Source organism: Felis catus, chromosome B1 (assembly GCF_018350175.1).
Source record: "Felis catus isolate Fca126 chromosome B1, F.catus_Fca126_mat1.0, whole genome shotgun sequence".
In the NCBI taxonomy this organism is placed as follows: Eukaryota; Metazoa; Chordata; class Mammalia; order Carnivora; family Felidae; genus Felis; species Felis catus.
The window spans coordinates 159,732,098-159,754,900 of record NC_058371.1 but is presented as its reverse complement, the minus strand read 5'-3'; the positions used below and the strand labels follow the sequence as shown (position 1 = coordinate 159,754,900).

General features: G+C 35.6%; 1 protein-coding gene across 2 annotated transcripts in view; it reads left to right on the top strand.

The window, feature by feature from the left end:
• Positions 1 to 21,937, top strand: part of SRP72 (signal recognition particle 72) — a 29,454-nt gene extending 7,517 nt beyond the window's left edge. For both annotated transcript variants that reach the window (XM_011281872.4, XM_019829467.3), the window contains exons 6-19: positions 1,408 to 1,439; positions 2,086 to 2,210; positions 2,304 to 2,361; positions 4,725 to 4,856; positions 5,785 to 5,913; positions 6,733 to 6,805; positions 8,646 to 8,710; positions 10,310 to 10,405; positions 11,449 to 11,552; positions 11,679 to 11,756; positions 12,686 to 12,823; positions 16,322 to 16,359; positions 18,975 to 19,134; positions 19,783 to 21,937. In XM_011281872.4, coding sequence (XP_011280174.1) covers positions 1,408 to 1,439; positions 2,086 to 2,210; positions 2,304 to 2,361; positions 4,725 to 4,856; positions 5,785 to 5,913; positions 6,733 to 6,805; positions 8,646 to 8,710; positions 10,310 to 10,405; positions 11,449 to 11,552; positions 11,679 to 11,756; positions 12,686 to 12,823; positions 16,322 to 16,359; positions 18,975 to 19,134; positions 19,783 to 19,960 — 1,406 coding nt within the window. In that variant the 3' untranslated portion in view covers positions 19,961 to 21,937. The remainder of the gene's footprint in view (positions 1 to 1,407; positions 1,440 to 2,085; positions 2,211 to 2,303; positions 2,362 to 4,724; positions 4,857 to 5,784; positions 5,914 to 6,732; positions 6,806 to 8,645; positions 8,711 to 10,309; positions 10,406 to 11,448; positions 11,553 to 11,678; positions 11,757 to 12,685; positions 12,824 to 16,321; positions 16,360 to 18,974; positions 19,135 to 19,782) is intronic.
• Positions 21,938 to 22,803: the final 866 nt, after the last annotated feature.

Genomic DNA, 22,803 nt, shown 5'->3' with positions numbered 1-22,803 from the left:
ATAATGATAATTTAGTGTGACTGTGGGTACGTGCATGCATGTGCATACACAGCATGTATATTGGTGACACTCTTCAAGCACATCTTAACTCCGTTTAACATGTTTCCATATATAGCATTTACATGCTCTGAACAAGCTTTTAATTAAGAAAAAAAGAAAAATAGCCTATTAGAGAACTTATGTCTGGTTTCAACTCCTGGAACATGTAAACTTTTCTTCTGAATACATATTTCCCTGAAAGCTATAAACGTGATATAGGGACTGCAGTAAATGGTGTAGAGGAAAAAATGGTGAAACGAGGTATATGTTTGAGAATTATAATTTCTTGATTATACCTAGTATTGACAGTAGTATGGGAAAAGGATATTCTTATACATGGAAGATTTGAGTATAAAGTAGTGCCAACTTTGCAGTGGGCAATTTGGTGATATGTAGCAGATTTTAAAATTTGCTTACCCTTTGATCCAAGGATTTCATTTTAAGAAAATAATTAAATTAATTAAAAGCAAATAATTAGATAAATTTATTTTAAGAAAATAATTAGATAAGTTCATATATTTATTTTTATGAATGCTAATTGAAGGGGTAGTCATAAGAAAGAAATTTAAGGCATGATGACTTTCTGTCCTATAAGAGGATTGACTAAGTTTTACCATAACCACAAAATAGATTATTGTTATTTTAAATGATTGCATGGTAATGTAGATCTATATTTATTATAATCTGAAGATATCTACATATTATTAGATGAGGAAGGGGGTCTCAAAATAGTATGTAGAATGTATCTGTTTCATTTTAACAGTAGCTGTGCATTTGCATTTAGAAAATAGTAATTTAAATGCGAATAGTGGTTCTTTTGGTGGTGAAATTATTGTCATTGTTTTAATACTTTTTTGTCATTGGTTTTTTGCAGTCAACAATTGTTACATTTATATTTTTTAATTCCCTTAAAATTTTTTTATTTATTTATTTTTTTTAATGTTTATTTTGAGAGAAAGAAAGCACACGTGTGCACAGGGGAGGGACAGAGAGAGGGAGAGAGAGAATTCCAGGCAGGCCCCATGCTGTCAGTGCAGAGCCCAACCTGGGGCCTTGTTCCACAACCGTGAGATCATGACTTGAGCTGAAATCAAGAGTTGGACAACTTAACCGATTGATGCACCCAGGCTAAAATTTTTTTTTTAACCTAGAGATTACAAATGAAAGAAAAATGCCAGAGAGCTAGAATAACGAAAACTGATAATATTTATGTAACATAGTTGATGCTAATAATAAAGTTCAAGTTTGCTTATTATTAAAATTAGCTTGAAACCTTCTTCCTAAGAATTTAATTTTTGTCCTTTGGAATGGTGAAAGGAATGGGAGTTACCCTGCAATGTTAATTTTAAAACCATTTTTTTCCTATAGATCTTTGCCGCCGTTCATTATCAGAAGATTCTGTAAGTATTCCATTGTTAAACCCAGATTTTACACTTCTGACTAATATGAATTTATAGGAGGCTTTGTTGTAGTGTTTATTAACTTGTTGAAATAGGTAATTTATTTCATATAAATAGAATAGAAACCCTCTTGATCAGTTATTTGATGGAGTCTCAGGCTGAGAAATTACAATAACAATTTTTATATACCTTATACATTTTATTTTAAATTCATATTAATATAAATTCATTGTCTTATTTTAGATATAAGGCTCAGGTCTTTGAATATGGGTCCTTTTATAGGAATTCCATGCATATTTCTTTAATGAACCGCAAATAATCCAGTAGTCAACGATTTTCAGTTTTGTTTAAGTGCAGTACCTTAAAGACAGCTGTGAAGTAGTTTCATTACAGAGTCCTTATAGCTGTTAGCTTTTTCACCAATCTTTTATTGTTTTCTAGCTCATACCTGTTGACACAGCAGTTTACTCTAGAAATCCCCTTTATCAGATTCCTAAATTTTAACAAAACTGACAGTAAGGGAAATTTTCTGAAAATTACATGTTGTCTTTGAGATCATGTATCTTTTGAATGTTTGGAACACTTGGTAATTATGAAGATCAATTTGGAGAATTTACAGGGGAAAAAAGTTTCTTTTTCTACTTAGGATGGGACTGAGGAAGACCCACAGGCAGAACTGGCCATCATTCATGGGCAGATGGCCTATATTCTGCAGCTTCAGGGTCGTACAGAGGAGGCGTTGCAACTTTACAATCAGATAATAAAACTAAAGTAAGTAAATTATTGAAATGAAATGCCTTTTATAGAGGATGAAGTTTCTTTGTAAATGTTTGTTCCTTTTTGACTGTTGTTTATTGTTCACAGGCCGACAGATGTGGGATTGCTGGCTGTGATTGCAAATAATATCATTACTATTAACAAGGTATGGGCTATCCATGGCTTTCTTATACTTATATTTTACATTGAAAACATATTACCTCAGCTTTGTCCTAGGATAACTGTTCTTTTTCCATGACACAGTACAGTTGTAGCAAAATTACAATGGAGAGTGTTATTTAACCTTCATAATGATGATGATTCTGCAAGCCATATTCAGATAATAAAACTTTTTTGTAGTTACAGACTCTGGACTTTAAAATCTTGGCCTTTTACCAGTTTATAATAATGTAGAGAATCTATGTATTGAAAAATAAATTGGACTTTTTTTATGTTTTTCTTTCTTTTCGAGAGAGAACGTGCAAGAGAGAGTGGGGGAGGGACAGAGAGGGGAACACAAGAGGATCGAAAGTGGGCTTCCTGCTGATAGCAGAGAGCCCAATGTGGGACTCAAACCCACGAGCTGCAAAATCATGACCTGAGCTGAAGTCAGACGCTCAACTAACTGAGCCACCCAGGTGCCCATTGTTTAGACTTAAACTGAAAGCTTAACATGCATGTTTTATGTGACATTTTCATCTAGTGAGTCTGAATACAAGTTTTCTATATAAATAATTTTTTTCTTTCTCGTGGTTTTTATTTGGGGGGAGGGGAAACATGGACAGGTTTTCTCTCTACCCACTCCCAATACTACATGTAAAATATTACAAGTGTGTATATAAACAGGTCTAAAGAGTACTGTGTTAGTAAAATTAACTACCATTTAGAACACTGTTTTAATGGAAGAACATTTCAAGTTCAGATTTGAAATTCAAGTCAGCAGGAAATAAGTAACATTTGATTCCTTTTGATCAGCTGTGTGAATTTTCAAGTGTCATTTATTTCATCTTCACAGTTACGTTTCTAGGTGGCAGTACTTATCTCTGATTTATAGGAATATAATCTAAGGCTGAAAGGAGTTAAAACAGTTTGTGTAAGGTCACACAGCCTGTGTTAAAGGTGGAACTTGGATTCAGATTCCAGAGATTCAATTCTCTGATTGCAGAGTCCTTCATGGTAGTTCTCCCCTTCTATAGTAGAAATCTAGAGAATCCCCAGAAAATGAGATAATAGCATTAGGGCCAGTAGTAGTTATAGGATGTTGCAGGCTATCAGCATAGTTTAGGTCTCCAAAAATAGATTGTGGCATTTGAATCTTAGCATTATATACCTGCCTGTGTTTATGAATTATTTGAAATGCCAGTGAGGATAAATTCATTTTACTTGGATATATGATTATGGAAAGGGGAGTGTGTGAAACACTAAATATCTTAATCTCATTGTAATTATATGCCAAACTTTCTTTACTCAACAAACTTTTTATTCAGAATAGTGCTGGATGCTATAGGTAATGCAAAGAAATATGAAACTCAGTCTTAATCATTATATTTTCAAACTTTTTGACTTTTAACTGAAGTATTGGTGAAAGGAAAGATCTCCATGTTGGCAAATTTGTAGATGACCCTTGAAAAGGAGGGTTACAGTTTAAGCAAGTGAACATATGGAGAAATATTTGACCTGTGGGAGGAAACTAAGAAAACAAATTAAAAAGATATGTACTGGTTTGGAGCTTCACACTCAGAAAAAGTAGAATTTATTCTAGATTTCTTCTTTGCTTCTTTTTAGTCTTCATACTAATAGAAGACCTGGTTTAAAACGCATAGGGATATCATTTATTTGCAAATAGATATATTATTTAACAAAGAATATAGTGCACACAGTAGACATTCACATGCTCAGTTTGGCCTTCTCAGGATGCAATGTAATTTAATTGTCTTCCTTATCCTAGAAAGGTATGTGACATTCTAGAATTCTTAACAATAACACTGTGCTTGTCCCACATAGAAGTTTGAGAAATTGAACTTATTTGAGCTTCTACCTAGGTGAGAAGAGGGGGGGGGGGGAACAGTACATTACATTAGCATTTTTTGCTAAAAATGGGTTCAAAAGAGGTGTGAATTTATTTCTAAATTTTAATGATATGCTTACGTAATGACTATTGCAAAGAGAAATGAATTGCGCTCCTCGTTTGTTATCTAAATTCTAAAGGGCATAGTTTGTAGCTTGCATATTTCTTTGTATCTTTGTCATTAGTCCTAATTTCCAGTGTTTAAGATTTGTTCTGTCCATATGTACTTTAATTCACAAAGCTCAAAACAAGCAGTTAAGAGTGGAAGGATAAATCAAAAGAAAACCAAGAACCTAAGACAAATTTATATGCATCTTAGAGATTTAGGCAACCTAACCAGGTAGATGTATTATCTTCCAAGCTCTCTTGTGTATTAAATGGAAGAGTAATAAAGTCTTGAAGTGTTAAAAGAGTTAAAGTCTGAGATTGCTGTTAATGGCAGATGAACTTTTTTTTGTCAGGACCAAAATGTCTTTGACTCCAAGAAGAAGGTGAAATTAACCAATGCAGAAGGAGTAGAGTTTAAGCTTTCCAAGAAACAGCTGCAAGCTATAGAATTTAACAAAGCTTTGCTTGCTATGTACACAAACCAGGTAGGTAACAAACCTCCAATTCCCCTGGCTAACCCTTTTGGAGTATGGCATAAGGGGTGCATCAGTACAATTTATTTATTTATTTATTTTTGTCTTATATAAGTACAATTTATTTATATACAAATAAACATATATTATATAAAATATATATAAATAAATCAGTACAACTTATTTACATTTTTTGTCTTATATGTCATGTGTTCTTCAGAATGTCATGTATCATAGATTTTATTTGTTAAACAAGTAATTTGCTCAATTCTTTGTAAGGGTCTGCAGCTGCCTTTTAAGAGGAAGAAAACATTATTCACACTTGTAAATGAGATAATGTTCTCATTACCTTATTTCTGATCTGAGTTAAAGTAGAAGTCATTAAAGATGTCGACTGTGATTATAGGTTTAAGATCTTTCATTTTAGTTTGTACTATTTACTTAAGTTATAAATGCTAAGGATGTAATTCTAACTCTAACATGCATTAATTCTAAATAATGATTTTATATTCTTCTGTAACAGAGGTTTTCAGTGGGAGTGAGAGGCAATAACATTTTTATTATTTAGAACTGAGTCTAGATACTTTAGCAAGAAATACCTATACATTTTGTTGTTTTGAAGCAAAGACTGATACTTGTATTTTTTTTAACAAAATTCTGGAATTTAAGCATACAAATTAATGTTTAGAACTAGTCCTTTCCTAAATACGTTCATAACTCATGGCTTAAATTTAGTAAATGGAAATTTTTTTCCTATAAGAAAAAATTGAGAATAGATATTATAAACCACTTCTTTCACCCTAGATAGTTGTTCACTTACTATTGTCTTTCAGCTGAGTTCCCTCCTCTTCCACCCCCATCCTTTTCTTTTTGGTCATTCACTTACTGTTTAATTTCATTAACCAACTTATTTGGGGGTGGGGGGGATACTATCTTTTAGGCAGAACAGTGCCGCAAAATATCTGCCAGTTTACAGTCCCAAAGTCCTGAGCATCTCCTGCCTGTATTAATCCAAGCTGCCCAGCTCTGCCGGGAAAAGCAGCACGTAAAAGCAATAGAGCTGCTTCAGGTAAAGGAATTACTTGAATTTTTAATGAGGTGTCAGAGAGTTGCATCCTTGTTTTATTTTCATTATAATAGCCTGCAAACTTGTAAATAAAATGGGAAAACTAATAGGTAATATACCACTGGACAAATTCCACAGTGTCACTTTAGTTAATTCTTGAGCTACCACTTTGTTTTGTGTAAGTTTGCATTAATGTTTGCCTAAACCCTGAGGAATGCTTTTCATTTGGAGATCAATTTAGCATGAGTTAAAGGTTTGTTTTAGGTTTATAATACCAGAACATGCTTAATCTTTTTCAATAATGTATTTTCCAATGAGTCCTACTCTAAAAACTCAAACAATTACAGAGATACTGACTTGGTTTTTGTCATTCTAAACCAACTGCTAGATTACATGTTTGAAATTCCTGAGGGTACACTACATTGGAAAGTTGAACTGGGTAAAATTAGGACCATCCTGAAGGGCAGAGTTGTCTAGGCAGGGGTTCTCAGTAAGGATATATCATCTGTTTTGAGTATCTTATTTAAACAAACAGAACTATGTGGTAACCTGAATTATTATTTGTCTAGTAATGACTTCCTGGAACTTGATATTATTACACTTTCCGAGCATAATTTGATGTTTTTTTTCAGACATAATTTTAAAACAAAGTAGGTATCAAATAAAATTTTTCCATAATTAAAATTTTGATCTAAAACCAGAACTTTACTATCTTAAAACTGGATTTAAAATTCTGTGTAGATGTGGTAATTGAAACATGTGCAGCTAGTTGAATAAATTAGGTGTGATTTTTTTTTTTTCCCTCCAACTAAAACATTTTAGGAATTCTCAGATCAACATCCAGAAAATGCAGCTGAAATTAAGCTGACCATGGCACAACTGAAAATTTCCCAAGGTATTGATAGTGATTTCGTCATGGTTAAAATATCATTTTAATGGAAACATGATTAAAATGATTCTGAAGTACTTGTGGGCTATGTGATTTAAAAAATTTTGCACGATGATGAATCATAATTATCGATGTTTCAAACAGCCTTTTCTTGGGTTATTAAATTTTTAGAATGATTCTCAGTATATGCCTTGAAAGCCAGTAGAAGCAAAGGATTCCTATGTTTCAAAAGATCATGCTTAACGCAAATTTCCTGGGTATGTCATGTGTAGAAATGCTTCTGTCACTTGGTAGTATCTATGTGAAATTAGGGTTACTTTGCATTCTAGTTCTCAGAATTTCTTAATCCTTTATCCTTTGTTTATATTTTGACTCATATCTTTGGGGGAGAAGAGGCAAGACAATTTAATGAAAACTGATGTTTTTGAATCTTACAAAAAACTGCTTTTGTTTTTGCCCATGATTCTAAACAAACCCTGAGTGATTGTCTGTAGCTATGTATTATCTGCATTTGGTAACCACTATCCAAGTATAACTATTTTAAGTTTAAAATTAAACGAAATTTTAAAAGCCAGTTCCTCCTTTGTGCTAGACACATTTCAGAAGCTTCATAACCACATGTGGCTAATTGAACAGGGTAGATTAGGAAATTTCCATCATAGAAAGTTGTATCTCTGGTGTAGACCATGCATTCTCAGCATTGGGTGGTGGGGATCAGTTGTTTGGTGGATGATCAGAAAAATTACAGATATTATGATGGCTGAAATGAAAATTTCATGGGTAAAGATGAGAATTGACAATGGGGGTGGGGTGGGGGGGGAGGAAATGTCTTAAAAGGCTCCATAGTGTGTAGTAATGAAAACAAGATTGAGAAACATTGTTGGTCTTGGGGTGCCTGGCTGGCTCAGTTGGTAGACCATGAGACTCTTGATCTCAGGGTTGTGAGTTCAAGCCCCAGAGCCCCATGTTGGGCATAAAGATTACTCTAAAAGAGAAAATACAAATGGGCGCCTGTGTGGCTTAGCTGGTTAAGTGTCCAACTCTTGAGACTCTTGATTTCAGCTCAGGTCATGAACTCATGGTTTGTGAGTTAAAGCCCTGTGTCAGGCTCTGCACTGTCCTGACAGCACAGAGATTCTCTGTCTTTGTCTCTGTCTCTCCGCCCTTCTCCCATTCATGTGCACACGTTGGCATGCACAGATGCTCTCTCTTTCAAATATAAGTAAACATTAAAAAAAAAATTATTGATCTTCCTGTTACCCATACTCACATTTCCTTAACTTCCTCTCTTAATTTTTCTTTTCCCACCTCTCCTTTTTCTTGCTCTTCCCCTTATTTTCTTTCCTTCTCCAGTTTTCAGTTTATTTTTGAAAGGATTATTTATCGTACTAAAATTAAGAGCCTATCATGGTTCCTGTGACAAGTCTTTGAAAGGTTATGTAAGTGAGGTATGCAATGAGTAAAAAAACAGTATTTTGACACCATAGGAAGTTTTCCATTGCGCTCCCATCTACAGTATTTCATATTTCAAAGTCTTTAGGGTAGAGCTTCCTTTAAGTGACAGTCTACGAAAGGATAAATAGAACTTAACAGACTGGGTGGGAGTTGGGATACTTCTTTTCTGGTAACATCTCTGCCATTAACTCTGTGGGTGTAAGCAAACTATATTGTTTCTTTAGGACTCCGTTTCTTTATGTATATGTAAAAAGAATAAGTAGAGTACATTATCTCCAAGATCCCAAAGCTTGAGTATTTAGAGATACTACAAAGTGACTTAAACTTCTTGTATTTTTTTCATAATATGTTTTCTTCAGTGTGATGATGATGATGTTTTTAATCTCTCAAGGTAATATATCCAAAGCATGTCTAATATTGAGAAGCATAGAAGAGTTAAAACATAAACCAGGCATGGTGAGTTTAAAATATTAAAAGACTGAAAGTAATGGAATTATAGTTTGTTGGTATGTTTGATTTTTTTGTATTTAATTTCTATTTATTCATAATGCAGTAGTAGTTAAAATACAGTTATTTATCTGGTATACATTTAATCTCACTTTATGTTCTGCTTTGCATTGGTTTATTAGGCAAATATTTGAGGCACTATTTAGGCTTTATATTATCACTGAAAGCCAACTTTAAATAATCTAAGACCTACATAGGGAATTTCTTAGCCTAAATTATTCTGTCATGTCTTCAGTGTGGTATTTTGAGGTAAAGCAATTTAGTAATAGTGGCCAACAAATTTAGTTTTTAGTTCTCTGATGATTCAAGCATCACAGGTTTAAATCAGTGATATTGCTGTGAAAGCATGTGTTTCAAAGCAGAGACTAATGCTGTAGGTTGGTGGTATGTGCATTTAGGGACTTTTATTCATGTCTGTATCCTCTAACACAGCTTGTTTACAGTCAGCACTCAGTAAATGTATAACAGTAGTGCTTTCTCTTTTGAAGACTCATATTTTAAAGACTGGGTGATAATTACTTTATATTAGAAGCAAACGTAAAGGTTCCTACTATTTCATATCTGGCCTTTCAAGAAATATTTCCACTTCATCTAGGTTGTTGAATTTATTGGCATAAAAGTTGTTCCGATATTTCTTATTTATCTCTTTAAGATCTGTAGAACCTCTCTCATTCCTGACACTGGCTGTTCAGGTCTTCTTTTTCTGTTTTCTGGTCAGTTTAGCCAGAGGTTCATCAGTTTTACTGATTTTCTCTAAGATCCAGCTTTTTGTTTCTCTTTCCTTTCTGACCTCATCTCATTGTGCCCCTCCCATTCTCACTATACTCCAGCCACATGGGCCTCCATGCCTCCACGCCAGGCAAGCTCTTCACTGGCTTTTTGTAGTTCAGGCCAGATATACCTTATGGGACATTAGCTGTGCTGCAGTGTACCTCACCAATCACACATTGGAAGTCCCAGCAATGTCTTACCTTATAAACTAATACTCTAAACACTTACTCTCAACTTGTTGTACTTACCTTACCATACACTGGTAACAAACTGTGAACTGGCACTACTTTAAGAGGAAAGCTGGGGTGCCTGGGTGGCTCAGTCAGTTAAGCGTCCAACTTCGGCTCAGGTCATGATCTCGCGGTTTGTGAGTTTGAGCCCCGCGTCAGGCTCTGTGCTGACAGCTCAGAGCCTGGAGCCTGCTTCCGATTCTGTGTCTCCCTCTCTCTCTGCCCCAGGGTCTCCCACTTGTGCTCTCTCTCTGTCTCTCAAAAATGAATAAATGTAAAAAAAAATATTTTTTAATAATAATAAAAATAATAAAAAAAGAGGAAAGTTACATTTTATAGATAACTACCTTTGCATTTGGAAACCACTGCTGTATACAGTATTTCTAGTTACTGTGCTCTAAAAAGATAATAATTTTTATGATGAATTTGGTATTGACAGAGCCTAGCAACTTTTATTTTCTATTTCTTCAATTTTTTTCATTTTCAAAAAGCTTATTCTGGGAGAGAAGGGAATTTTATTCATTAATTTATACTTTTGGCTGGGTAGGTGTCTGCGTTAGTGACTATGTACAGCCATGAGGAAGATATTGATAGTGCCATTGAGGTCTTCACTCAAGCTATCCAGTGGTATCAAAACCATCAGGTAAATATGTGGAAGAAATTGTCATGAGGGCATGTTTTTACATAAAAATAAAAAGCTTCAGGGGCACCTGGGTGGCTCAGTTGGCTAAACATCCTACTTTGGCTCAGGTAATGATTTCATGATTCATGGGTTTGAGCCCTGCATCAGGCTCTGTGCTGATAGTTCAGAGCCTGGAGCTTGCTTTGGATTCTATGTCTCCCTCTCTCTGCTCCCCCCTGCTCGCATTCTCTCTCTCTGTCTCTCAAAAAAATAAAACATTGAAAAAAAATAAAAAGCTGCAAGTAGTGAACTTAGTGAATAAAATATTCCAAGTCACTGTTTAAAGAATGGAATATTATTAGACTGTCAAATTAATTTTTTAAGTATACCAAGTAACGTTATTAGAAATAGGAATGGCTGCAAAATTAAAAACAGAAGTTCAGTTATGGTTTTAACTGTGTGTGTGTGTGTGTGTGTGTGTGTGTGTGTGTTCGTGTATAATCTCAAAAAACAGTAATACATGAGTGCATTAGGAGTGCTCATCTTGTCAAGAGAGAGCTCGTGGATGGTAGTAATTGGTGAAACAGTAAATACATGCAGTAATTGTATCTCATGTGTCCATGGAATAGGAACACTTTTCATTTTTTCCATTATGGGTTTGTTTATAGGCAGTATCCAATTTATAAATATACATTCACACAGTATTTATACTGTTAGCACTATTAGCAGTGGAGGGATATCAGGGTTCTGGGAAATACTGTGTTAATATTTGAGAACTGTGGTGACATATCTTTAATATTTGCTCATGGGGAAATATTTCTAGTTATAGACAGTGTAGAGATAGGTTATGCTCCAAATTCATAAATTCGTCATCACTTGTATAATTTGTCTACCTCCCTCCCTGTATATGTGTTATTTTTTGTTGTTTCATGCATTCAGTATAACTTAAGATGAGGAATGTAAATGATAGGTCCATCTTAAAGGTCTAATGAATATAATAACTTTATGAACTTGCTAGATATTTAGCTTAAAACTTTTTTTTCCTCTTCTTATTGAACCTGTAGCCCAAATCTTCTGCTCATTTGTCCTTGATAAGAGAAGCTGCAAACTTCAAACTCAAATATGGGCGGAAAAAGGAGGCAATTAGTGACCTAGAACAGCTATGGAAGTAAGTTCTGAAAAGTGGAGATGTAAAAATGCAAATTGTATTGCTGTTACTTGATACAAATAAGTTATTTTCTTGTTTACGTTACTTTTTCCAGTTTCATAAACTGTTTACTATCCTTTTTTTTAGACAAAATCCAAAAGATATTCACACCCTGGCGCAGCTTATTTCTGCTTACTCACTTGTAGATCCTGAGAAGGCAAAAGCGTATCCTTTTGATTGTTGTTCCAGATAGCTCCCAAATGCATGCTAGATCCTTTCCACTACCTCATTTGACCAGGGCTTTTTCTGTCGTCGTTTTTGCTTTTTGTTTTTTGTATTTTTTTTTAAGACTTTATTTTTAAGTAATCTCTACAACCATCGTGGGGCTGGAAATCACACCCCAAGATGAAGAGTCCGCAGGCTCCACAGCTGAGCCAGTCAGGTGCCCACTCCCCAGCAGGACTTTTTCTGTTGTAAGTTTCAACAAACAAACAACACCCTCTACTAACTAGTAAGAGCAAAAATGAGAATTTATTGATCTACATGACTAAAAACTACCATAACAGATCCATCTTAGGGTACAGTTTGATCCAGAAGCAAAAATGAAGTCAACAAGATGCAGCTGTGTCTCTTCAGGTTCAAGTCCAGCAGCATAAAAAAAGAAAAGAAAAAGCATATTTTATTTGAGTAGTTGTGAAAGATTCTGAGATGTCATTTTGATTGAGCTGTCTTAAGTTACATGCCCATCTCAAACAATTACTGGAGAGATTCAGTGCCTTAATTGGCTGTGCTACTCTACTCCATCAGGGTGTGCTCATGAACCCAAGGTGGAGTGGTGGATGCTAAGCAGCCATGAGTCAAAATTTTTATAGTGAGCAAGTCTATGAGGTATAGCCATGGTAGTTGTTTTAGAATGGAGATTTTATTAAGCCACCATCTTGAAGTGTGTCACTGAGTTAAGGAATGGATGATTAAATTATTGCTCTTTTTTCAGGGTATATGATATGTAATTGACCTTATGACCTGATTTGTTATTCTGTAGAAGATTTAAGAACATTTTTTTACTTTTGGCAAAGGACATCAAAAACTGTCTTTCTTTTAACAGACATATATATGTATATATATTGTGTTCCTGAACTCCTGTTCAATCCCAGTCTTAGTAAACACCTGCCCTCGTCAGATAGTATGTCTCTGAAAGTAGATGTCGAGGCTCTTGAAAATTCTCCTGGTGCTACTTACATTCGGAAAAAGGGTGGAAAAGTTGCTGGAGATAGTCAACCAAAGGAGCAAGGGTAATGTTTTTCATTGTAACATTCACTAATGCTGACTTTAAATTATATAAGGAATAAAAAATACATTCTGTGAAAATTCCATGTGAATAAAGTTTAAGTCCCCTTTGTTCCCCTTCTCTTTTGCTATACCCAGTTCTTAGTCCTCATCCTGTTTACCCCCTAGTAGTGTACTCTGTTCCCCCTAGTACTGAGTGTATATCCTTCAGGATCTTCTTTGTGTTTACACACAAAGATAATTTTAAAATATTTTCTTTGGATTGGTTTATTTTTTGTTTTTTTACAGAAGGGAGTAATATATTGTTCTTACTGTTTTCCGCCTTTTCTTCTACTGAGTCGTGGAGATTTTTCCATATTCCTAGTATAGACGTACTTCATTCTTTTTATGCATAGTATTCCATTGGCTGGATATTCTCTACTTTTTTTATTTGTAAGTTTTTGATGTACACTTAGTACATCATTTAGTAATTCTATACCAGAATTCAGATGAAGTTTATTTTGTTGATTTGGAGGATTAGCCAGCTACATTAACTTAGAAGTCATTCTTTTTTTTTTTTTTTCTTTTTTAAAGTTTACCTGTTTATTTTGAGAGAAAGAGAAAGAGAGAGCTCACACATGTGTGCAAGAGTAGGGGAGGGGCAGAGGGGGAGAAAGAATCCCAAGCGGGCTCAGTGCCACGGGCTTGAACCCACAAACTGTGAGGTGGTGACCTGAGCCTAAATCAAGAGATGGACTCTTAACCGACTGAGCACCCAGGTGCCCTAGAAGTCAGCAATTCTTACTCTCCCGTATTGCCATCTCAGAAACACTGTGGAGGCCTACAGTGTAATGTTTAAGATTCTATGAATAGAGAGTCAGGATGAATAGAGAATGGAAGGCATATAACCCTTCCCCCAGATTTGTGGCTTTCATAATTTTTCACTGTTTTCTCCTTTTTTGAAAGAATGCCTTTTGAAATGCAAATTTTTTGTAACTTAAAAAAATATATCAACAACAGTATATGATTAACTTCGTTATGAACTCTATTTGGTAAAAAAAATAAAAAAAGCACTGTCATCCTGATAATAGGTTTTTAAAACTAAATAAGGAATTGTAGGTCCCAGAGATACTACATTGTTCCATATTCCATTTCATCATATAAGTCCTACCTCAAGCTTCATCAAAATGAAAAATTCAAGCCAGATCTTAAGGGGATTTTTAAATAACACCTATTTTATATATCTTTAGTAATTTTTTTCCTCTTCCAAAACAGAGTTGAGTAATCAGTAGGAATATAGTTCTTTTCTAATTCTTTATTTATTTATTTAATTAATTTTTAACTAATCTCTATATCCAGCATTGGGGCTTGAATTTACAGCCCAAGAATAAGAGTCACTGCTTTTCCAAATGAGCCAGCTGGGTGCCCCCTTTTCTAATCCTAAGTCTAGCAGAAGGAAATAATAAATTAAATCCATTTAATTTCAGTAAAGGTTGCATGCTCTGTGATTGTGCAGAGCATAGAGGAGTACACCAGAGGGAACAGTTTCTTCCTGGGGACAGTCAGGGGTTAAAAAATTACTTCAAGGAGGAAGTGATTGTGTTGACTCTTAAAGAGGATGAATTAAGCAGAGTGCAAGCAAAAGCAAAGAAGAAATTGCAGAGAACCTTTGAGAAATTGCAGGTCTGACTGTAGAGTGTGATTAGTAGAGAGTCAATTTAGAAGACTATTGCATGGTCTGGGTGAGAGATGAAACTCGAAAGTAAGACCCTGTTGGGGCATTTGGGTAGTTCAGTTGGTTAAGCATCCACCATTTGATTTTGGCTCAGGTTGTGATCTCGCATTTCATGGGTTTGAGCCCCACGCTGAGTGTGCGCTGAGCGTAGAGCCTGCTTGGGATTCTCTTTCTCCCTCTCTCTCTTCTACTCCCCTGCTTGCGTTCTCCTTCTTAACAAAAATAAAAAGTAAACATTAAGGGACACTTGGCTCAGTCAAACATCCAACTTCAGCTCAGGTCATGATCTCACAGTTCATAAGTTGAAGCCCCACATGGGGGCTGACAGCTCAGAGCCTGGAGCCTGCTTCATATTCAGTGTCTCGTTCTCTTTCTGTTCTTCCCCCGCTCGTGCTGTCTCTGCCCCTCCCTCTGTGTGTGTGTGTCTCTCTCTCTCTCTCTCTCTCTGTCTCCCCCCCCCCCTCTCCCTCCCTCTCTCTGTCTCTCTCTCTCACAAAAATAAACATTTAAAAAAGTTTTTAAAGAAAGTAAATAAATAAACATCAAATAAATAAAGACACTGTATGTTGCATATCCTATTTTTGAGGGTACCCCGAAAGAACTTCCACAATTGAATGACTTGTTAGAATGACTTCTTGGCAGGAATTGTTGCAGTCTCATCTTTATGCTTCACTGTTTCATAGTTCCCATAGAGATATAGCACATATGATTATGTACAGAGGTATTTTCTTGTCTGCCTCTTAACTGCTGTCAATACTTGCTGAAGTGTCTTCTTGATTTTTCATGCTCCTTTCAGCACCACCACCCCCTTTTTTGGTCAGTGTACTTAATGAAGATTTTACTTAAAAAATTCTATAAACTTACCAGTTTCAAGATTTGAAAGATAAAGAAGTACAGAGTAAAAGCTTCCTCCCACCCATGTGTGCTCTCCTCTCTCCAAGGTCACAGCCAATGTTACTTGTCTTACATACCCTCCCAGAGATATTCTTTGTGTGTGTGATATGTATACATGTTCTTTTGCCTAAGAGTTTAGTTACCTGTTGTTTTACCAAGCATATAACTTAACATAGTATTGTAGATTTTTATGCTTATTCGAGTTTCTTCCCTTTTTACACAGACTTAATATATGGCAATGTAAATGGTATCTACATTGCTAGCCCTCTTTTTTAAACCACTTTCCAAAAGCTGCAGTGTATGAAGCTTGATTAAACTTAACCAGTATACTGAAAACAATAATACATTGTGTGTTAACTAACTAGCATTTAAATAAAAATTTGAGGAGGAAAAAAAATACCTAGAGAGGAATTGAGATTATGACTTACTCAATTTAACATTTGTTCCTGCAGCTACTTGAAGAGCAGCAGAATTAGTGCCCCAGCATTGGCTCTTCCATCACAGACACTTGAAGCCAGTCAACCTGAAAACAATGACCTCACTCAAACCATTTTTAAAGGCTTTTAGGAAGGACAGATGCTCCATTGGGTGATACCTTGTTCCATCAGTATGTATGGAATCCTCTCCACCCAAGGCCAGTTTCTACTGGCAGAGTTTGTTCAGTGTGTTTTTGTTTTTGAATAAAATATGCTTGAATGCAAAAGTGGAAAAAGTAAAAATAAAAAAAAAATAAACTTAACCAGTATTAATATCCCAGCTAGTTTATAAAGTTTGGCAAGACAATATAAAATCTTAAATGCCTTTATGATAAAATGCCCAGCTCACTCTTTTGCACGTTTATTCTGCTATAAATATTTTATCATGATGATGGTAATGATATTTCTTCTCTTTATAGACAAGGAGATTTGAAAAAGAAGAAGAAAAAAAAGAAAGGTAAGAATTTTTTCTTTTTTTATCTTTAGATTCTGTCTTATAGAATCTTCAATTAAAAGCTTGAGTTTAGCCCTATATAAAAGTCATCACGCATAAATACACTGTCCTCTCTTCTGTCTTTGAACACTGACTTTAGTCTCGACTATAGCTAACATTTTATTTTTTTAAAGAGTACAGCTCTAGAGAGTTTGATTCCCTGAATTTACATTGTTCCTCTAGTTATGTTGCTCTTTTGCTGTGACTGTGAATAGGTTACTTAAGATACCTGCCTGAGTTTTTCATCTATGAAATGGAATGTGGGGGCGCCTGGGTGGCTCAGTCGTTAAGCATCCAACTCTTGATTTCGGCTCAGGTCGTGATGCCTAGGGTCATGGGATTGAGCCCTGCATCAGGCTCTGTGCTGGGCATGGAGCCTGCTTAAGATTCATTCTCTCTCTCTCTCTCTCTCTCTCTCTCTCTCTCTCTCTGTCTCTTTCTTTCTTTCTCCCTCCCTCCCTTCCTGTCCCTGCCCCCTTCTCCCCCACTTAGGCTCTGTCTCTCTCTTAAAAAAAAAGGTGGGGGCGGGGAACAGAGCTTGTTGTTTATATCCAGCCTTTCAGAGAAGGACTTTCTGCAGCTGGCGTGTCTTTCCCATTAATCTGATGGGGCCAACATAGGTCAGTGTCCAGCCCTGAACCATTAACCAGGGGAATGCCGTACATTGTTTGGCTTAGGCTATAGTTGATTTTAGTCCATAGCAGGAGAGGGTAGAATTACCATGTTTGGCGTCAACTAGTCAGAGGTTATCCTTGGAGCCACCTACCTGTTTCTGAATCTGGGAAATATGTGGTGTAAATCACACTGTTTTTGATTTTGTTCACTATTGTGTTAGAATTCAGGTCTCTCAAGTCTGCTAAGTTTATTACCATTCCTCCATCTGTTTTCCTGCTTCCAAAATTTTATTGATAATATATTTTTTCCTATTTTTCCTTCTAATGTGTTTGTTTCCATCTTAGTAGAGTTTTGGGATGGTGCAGAAGCTAATGTTTGCATCCAGCCCACTATAAGTATTTGTTTTATGTATTAATAATACTGCAAGGGAGCAGCCGATAACTGTAGGTAGAAATAACTTGCCGTTTCACTTACTTTTTTATTTTTTGTAGTTTCTAGATAAGTATTTTTTAAAACTTACAAGTGATATATGTTCATTCTTTTTTTTCTAAGTGTTTATTACTTATTGTGAGAGAGAGAGATAGAGAGCAAGTGGGGGAGGGGCAGAGAAAGAGGGAGAGAATCCCAAGCAGGCTCTGTGCCATTAGCACAGAGCCCAACTCAGGGCTTGAACTCACAAACTATGAGATCATAACCTGAGCCGAAACCAAGAGTTGGACACTTAACCGACTTAGCCACCCAGGCACCCCTCGAGAATATTCTTATACATAACCTTGTGTCTTTTGGATATCTGCAGGATAAATTTCTAGAAGTATGAATTTTGAGTGGCACTGCTAAATTTAATCACTCTCTACAAAGGCTAAACTGTGTACACTTCTGCCGTAATGTTTGAGTGTTTCTCACTGTTTCACCAAAACTGGGTATTACTGCTTTTAATATTTGTTAGTTTGATAGAATTTTGTTACCTTTTTCATTTCTAATTAGTGAGGTAGAAGAGCATTTTTTCACATTATTAAGGACTTCTATTTCTCCTGGCTTACCCTAATAATAGCAGTGCCCATTTTTTTTTTGCATTTACCTATTGATTATCAAGACCTTTTTGTACATTAAGAATATCAGTCCACTCTGTTATATAGCATGCAAATATATATATGTGTGTGTGTGTGTGCATATATGATATATATATATATATATATATATATATATATATATATATATATATATATTTGCTATTTCTCTTAAAAATATATCTCTTACCAAATGAAGTTGAGAATCCTTTATATAGGGGTGCCTGGGTGGCTCAGTCGGTTAAGCATCTGACTTCAGCTTAGGTCATGATCTCGTGGCTTGTGAGTTGGAGCCCCACATTGGGCTCTCTGCTATCAGTGCAGAGCCTGCTTAAGATCCTCTGTCCCTCTCACCGTGTTCCTCCCCTGCTGGTTCTCTCTTTCTCTGTCTCTCTCTCAAAAAAAAAAAAAAGTAAACTTAAAAGAAAAAAAAAAGAATTTTCTATATAGATACATCTGTGAAGTCTTTTCCTTTATGGCTTCTGAATTTTCTGTCATGCTTAGAAATAAGGCCTTTTCATGGGGCGCCTGGGTGGCGCAGTCGGTTAAGCGTCCAACTTCAGCCAGGTCACGGTCTTGCGGTCCGTGAGTTCGAGCCCCGCATCGGGCTCTGGGCTGATGGCTCAGAGCCTGGAGCCTGTTTACGATTCTGTGTCTCCCTCTCTCTCTGCCCCTCCCCCATTCATGCTCTGTCTCTCTCTGTCCCAAAAATAAATAAACGTTGAAAAAAAAGAAATAAGGCCTTTTCCTCTGCTAGATTATACAAATAAAACTTTCTCAGATGAACTTACTTCAATTTTAATGTTATTTATTCCCAGGCTAGGGCACATTCCTTAAGCAAACTATCTTGAAAACATTATGGACAGATTTCTCATTCCTTTATCAATTGTTATACAGGAAAACTGCCTAAGAATTATGACCCAAAGGTGACCCCAGATCCAGAAAGATGGCTACCAATGCGAGAACGTTCTTACTACCGGGGAAGAAAGAAGGGTAAGAAGAAGGATCAGATTGGAAAAGGGACCCAGGGAGCAACGGCAGGAGCTTCATCTGAACTGTAAGTCATTGCTCCTCAATTGAAGTCACTCAGAGCATAGATTGATTCTTTTTCAGATTGACTCAGGGTCATTAGTAAGAATTTTTAAATATATTTTAAGTTAAGAAGTACAGTCAGATATGTTTAATAAATGTTTTATAATATACTTATGGAAAGAAAAGAAAATGTGGTGTTTCTGATTTGATTATATTGTAAATACTAGGATTGTAGAATTGTATTATAAATGTTAGGATTCGGTATCTTCAAACGGAAGCTCTAAATACACTTGTCATTCAACTGAATATGTAGATAAACAGATACTGTAAGTAAGATGACTAGAAAGAAGTTATTAAAAATGTTACTAAATAAGTTATTTCTACATTGTAAGATTATAGGTCATTTAAATTTTTTTCTTTTCTAAGCTTTCTAAAAATTGGCATGAACCATATATTACTTTTTCTTTAATTATGAAGCAGTAAAAATTGTATTCAAAAGAAAAATGGATAGGGAGTTGGGAATCCCCCCTTTAAAAGAAATAGAATAATAAAAAAAAGAAAGAAAGAAAGAAATAGAATATATGTGGAAGATTGTTAAGAATAATGTGTTTTTATAGCCTTTTCTTTTGTTGAATATATGAATGACCAACACTTCCTGATCTGATGATTTTAGGGATGCCAGTAAGACTGTGAGCAGCCCACCCACCTCCCCACGACCTGGCAGTGCAGCAACATCAGCTGCATCTACAAGTAATATCATACCCCCAAGACACCAGAAACCTGCAGGGGCTCCAGCAACAAAAAAGAAACAGCAACAGAAAAAGAAGAAAGGTGGAAAAGGTGGCTGGTGATTGGAACATTCTTGTTTCCAGGCTATTTTTAGTCTCACTGACACTAGGAACATAATAAAGGTAACACAGCAAGAAACACAGAGTTCCTCCCTCACCCATCCCCCACATTTTCATAAAATTATTTTCTCATGCATCAAACAGGAAAACATCTTCCTCAGACTCTGCCTAGTCAGACTTAGCCTACTTGCACTACCTAGCTTTGCACAGATGATAAGCCCTCAAAATAATGGGGCATTTTCCCACCTTGATCTCTGTTGCATCCTTTCTCTTTGTGTGCTGCTCTGGTGTTTTTTCAGTTTCACAAACAAGGCATGTTATCCAAAGTTTCCTAGGATTTAAACAGAAACTACTTCTGTTTCAACTAGAGTCTGAAGATACTTGTTCCTACCAAAGCCCATTTTAAATTATGTCTTAGGAGGCCTTAGGAGACTGAAAGTGGAATCTTCTTAGCATTCCAAATAAATAACTGCTTAGAAATATCATGTGATAAAAAGGGACCTTATTAATACACTGGTGTTCTTCACTTCATTACATAAGTGGCCACAGGAAAACTAAAGTAAATGTCATGATTAATTCTAACTATAAATTCTCTGTTACGTGATACTGGAATATGGGATACTACATATACTATATATGTTATATATATATATATATATATATATATATATATATATATAGTAATGAAAAGTGTGTGGGTGTGTATATGTACATATATATACACAAGTACACACATATATATAAATTAAGACTTCTTTGCACCCCAGTATTGTTTTCAGATTATGATAACATTATGCTGATTTATCACCATTAAAGAACTCAAGCAAATGTATCAATGTTGCAAGAAGTTGACTCCTAGACTCAGTGGTTCTGAGGTCAGATGGGTCTGGACTGTTTCAGTCAGAAAGATTTAATGGCCCTGTCAAGAGCTCAAACATTGACTTCTGAGGTAGAGAGAAAATCCACCAGAGTTCAGTAGCAGGCAGTATTAGAACTTAACAGAACTGTTTGGCCCAGTTAATAGATACTGAAATGACTCCCCTTCATCATTCAGAGTACATGCATTCATTACCCTTCTCAAAGTAATGAAGTATTATACAGTCAGTCTGGTGTCAGTGTTGCTCTGGTCTTTCCTCACCTATAAGCCACTTTCCCATTGAACCTGTGAGACAGACACACTGGGATGCCCACCCTTGTGAGTATTCATTTTGTGCTGCCCAAGATAGCATTGAATCTAGACTTTGAGTATTTCTTTATGATCATATATTACTTTGTCCTTATTAATAAAGTGCTGCTGTGTTTGACTCTGAACATATCAAAACTTCCTCAAAGAGATTTTTAAAAGGCTTTCTTCCTCCTTTACAAAAGTAAGAAATGTGGTGCTGCCTTTCTGTTTAGCATAATCAGAATCTGCAGTAACATCTAAACAAGAGACCCTCATATATGAATGATTTATTATGGCATAATACTTTTTGAGCTCAGAGAATACTCTTGGTAAGAGTGATGTACTTATTCCTTCTGAATATATACCCCATTACAGGAATAATTGTTAGTAAATTTGTTATTTAGGAATCCATTAAATTTCTGTGGTGAAGGATAATCATTTTTAGGTTAACTGAGCTACAGAATTTTGTTGAAAATTATCCATTGTTGAAAATTTTGACCCAGTGCACCAAAAAGTGAAATTTACATTTCTCTACTTAGTCACTGTAATTGCTAGTCATTGTCATTACCAGCCATTACTAAGCAACTGAAACCTCAGTTTAAATAAATTATAATTGTCAAATGAAGTGTAAACATCTACATTAAATTTCTAGTAATTGTTTCTTCTTTTGGACAGGTCTTTAACCAATGACATATATACTTTGTGTATATATATATGTGTGTGTGTGTGTGTGTGTACATTTATAAAAGACAATATGGATACATCCATTCACTGTGGTACGTTTTAAAATAAAAGATTCTAGCAGTGAGTATGGATTAAGGTGTTATGGGTCTTGGCATTTTATAGGGACTTCTGGTTGGTATATGAAGAATTTTTTAGGCTGAATATCTAAAATTGTTTCTTGCCCCTCCCAGAAAGCTACAAAACTAATCTGATGGGACTGGAAGAACCGTTTTACCTTCCAGTATATAAACAAATTGAGTAGTAAACATTTTTTAAGTTATTAAGCACAGCATTTTCAAGGCTGAGTGGAAACTGCTAACCTGAAAAACTGTTGCATTACTCAAACCTGGAACCTGCCTTTCATTCACTGTTCCTTACAAGCCTATTTGAACAGTAGATCTGATGAAGGAAAGTCAGTTTATTGCATTGATTATTTTGTTGGATTGTGAAATATGTTTTTGAATGCAGTTTAACAAAATAAGTGTTGCCTGGGTGGCTCAGTTAAGCATCTGACTTGATTTCTGCTTAGGTCAGGCTTAGATCATGATCTCCATATTGAGAGCTAGTGTAGCATCGGGCTTTGCAAGCTGAGCCTGGGCTAAGCATAGGATTCTTTCTCCCTTTCTACCCCTTACCCCCTTGTGCTCTCACTTTCTCTCAAACATTAAAGCAAAATAATAAAAACCATCCATATGCTTTTAAACCAGTTTAAAAAACATTACACCACCTTTGAAAAGCCCAGGTGGTACCTAATTTGCTATATATAACTGTGGGCGACTATTTTTGTTTAGTTGTAGTGTTAATACCCAGTATTACTGGTATCCGTGATCCTGGCCGACTACTAATTTAATCTTCAGAATTCTTTTTTAGGCGACATGTGTCAGGAATTTAAAACAAGGGAACCGTTCACTTTCTCTTTCCTTAAGCATCCTGGATAGCAGCCTCTGGACACTCCTAG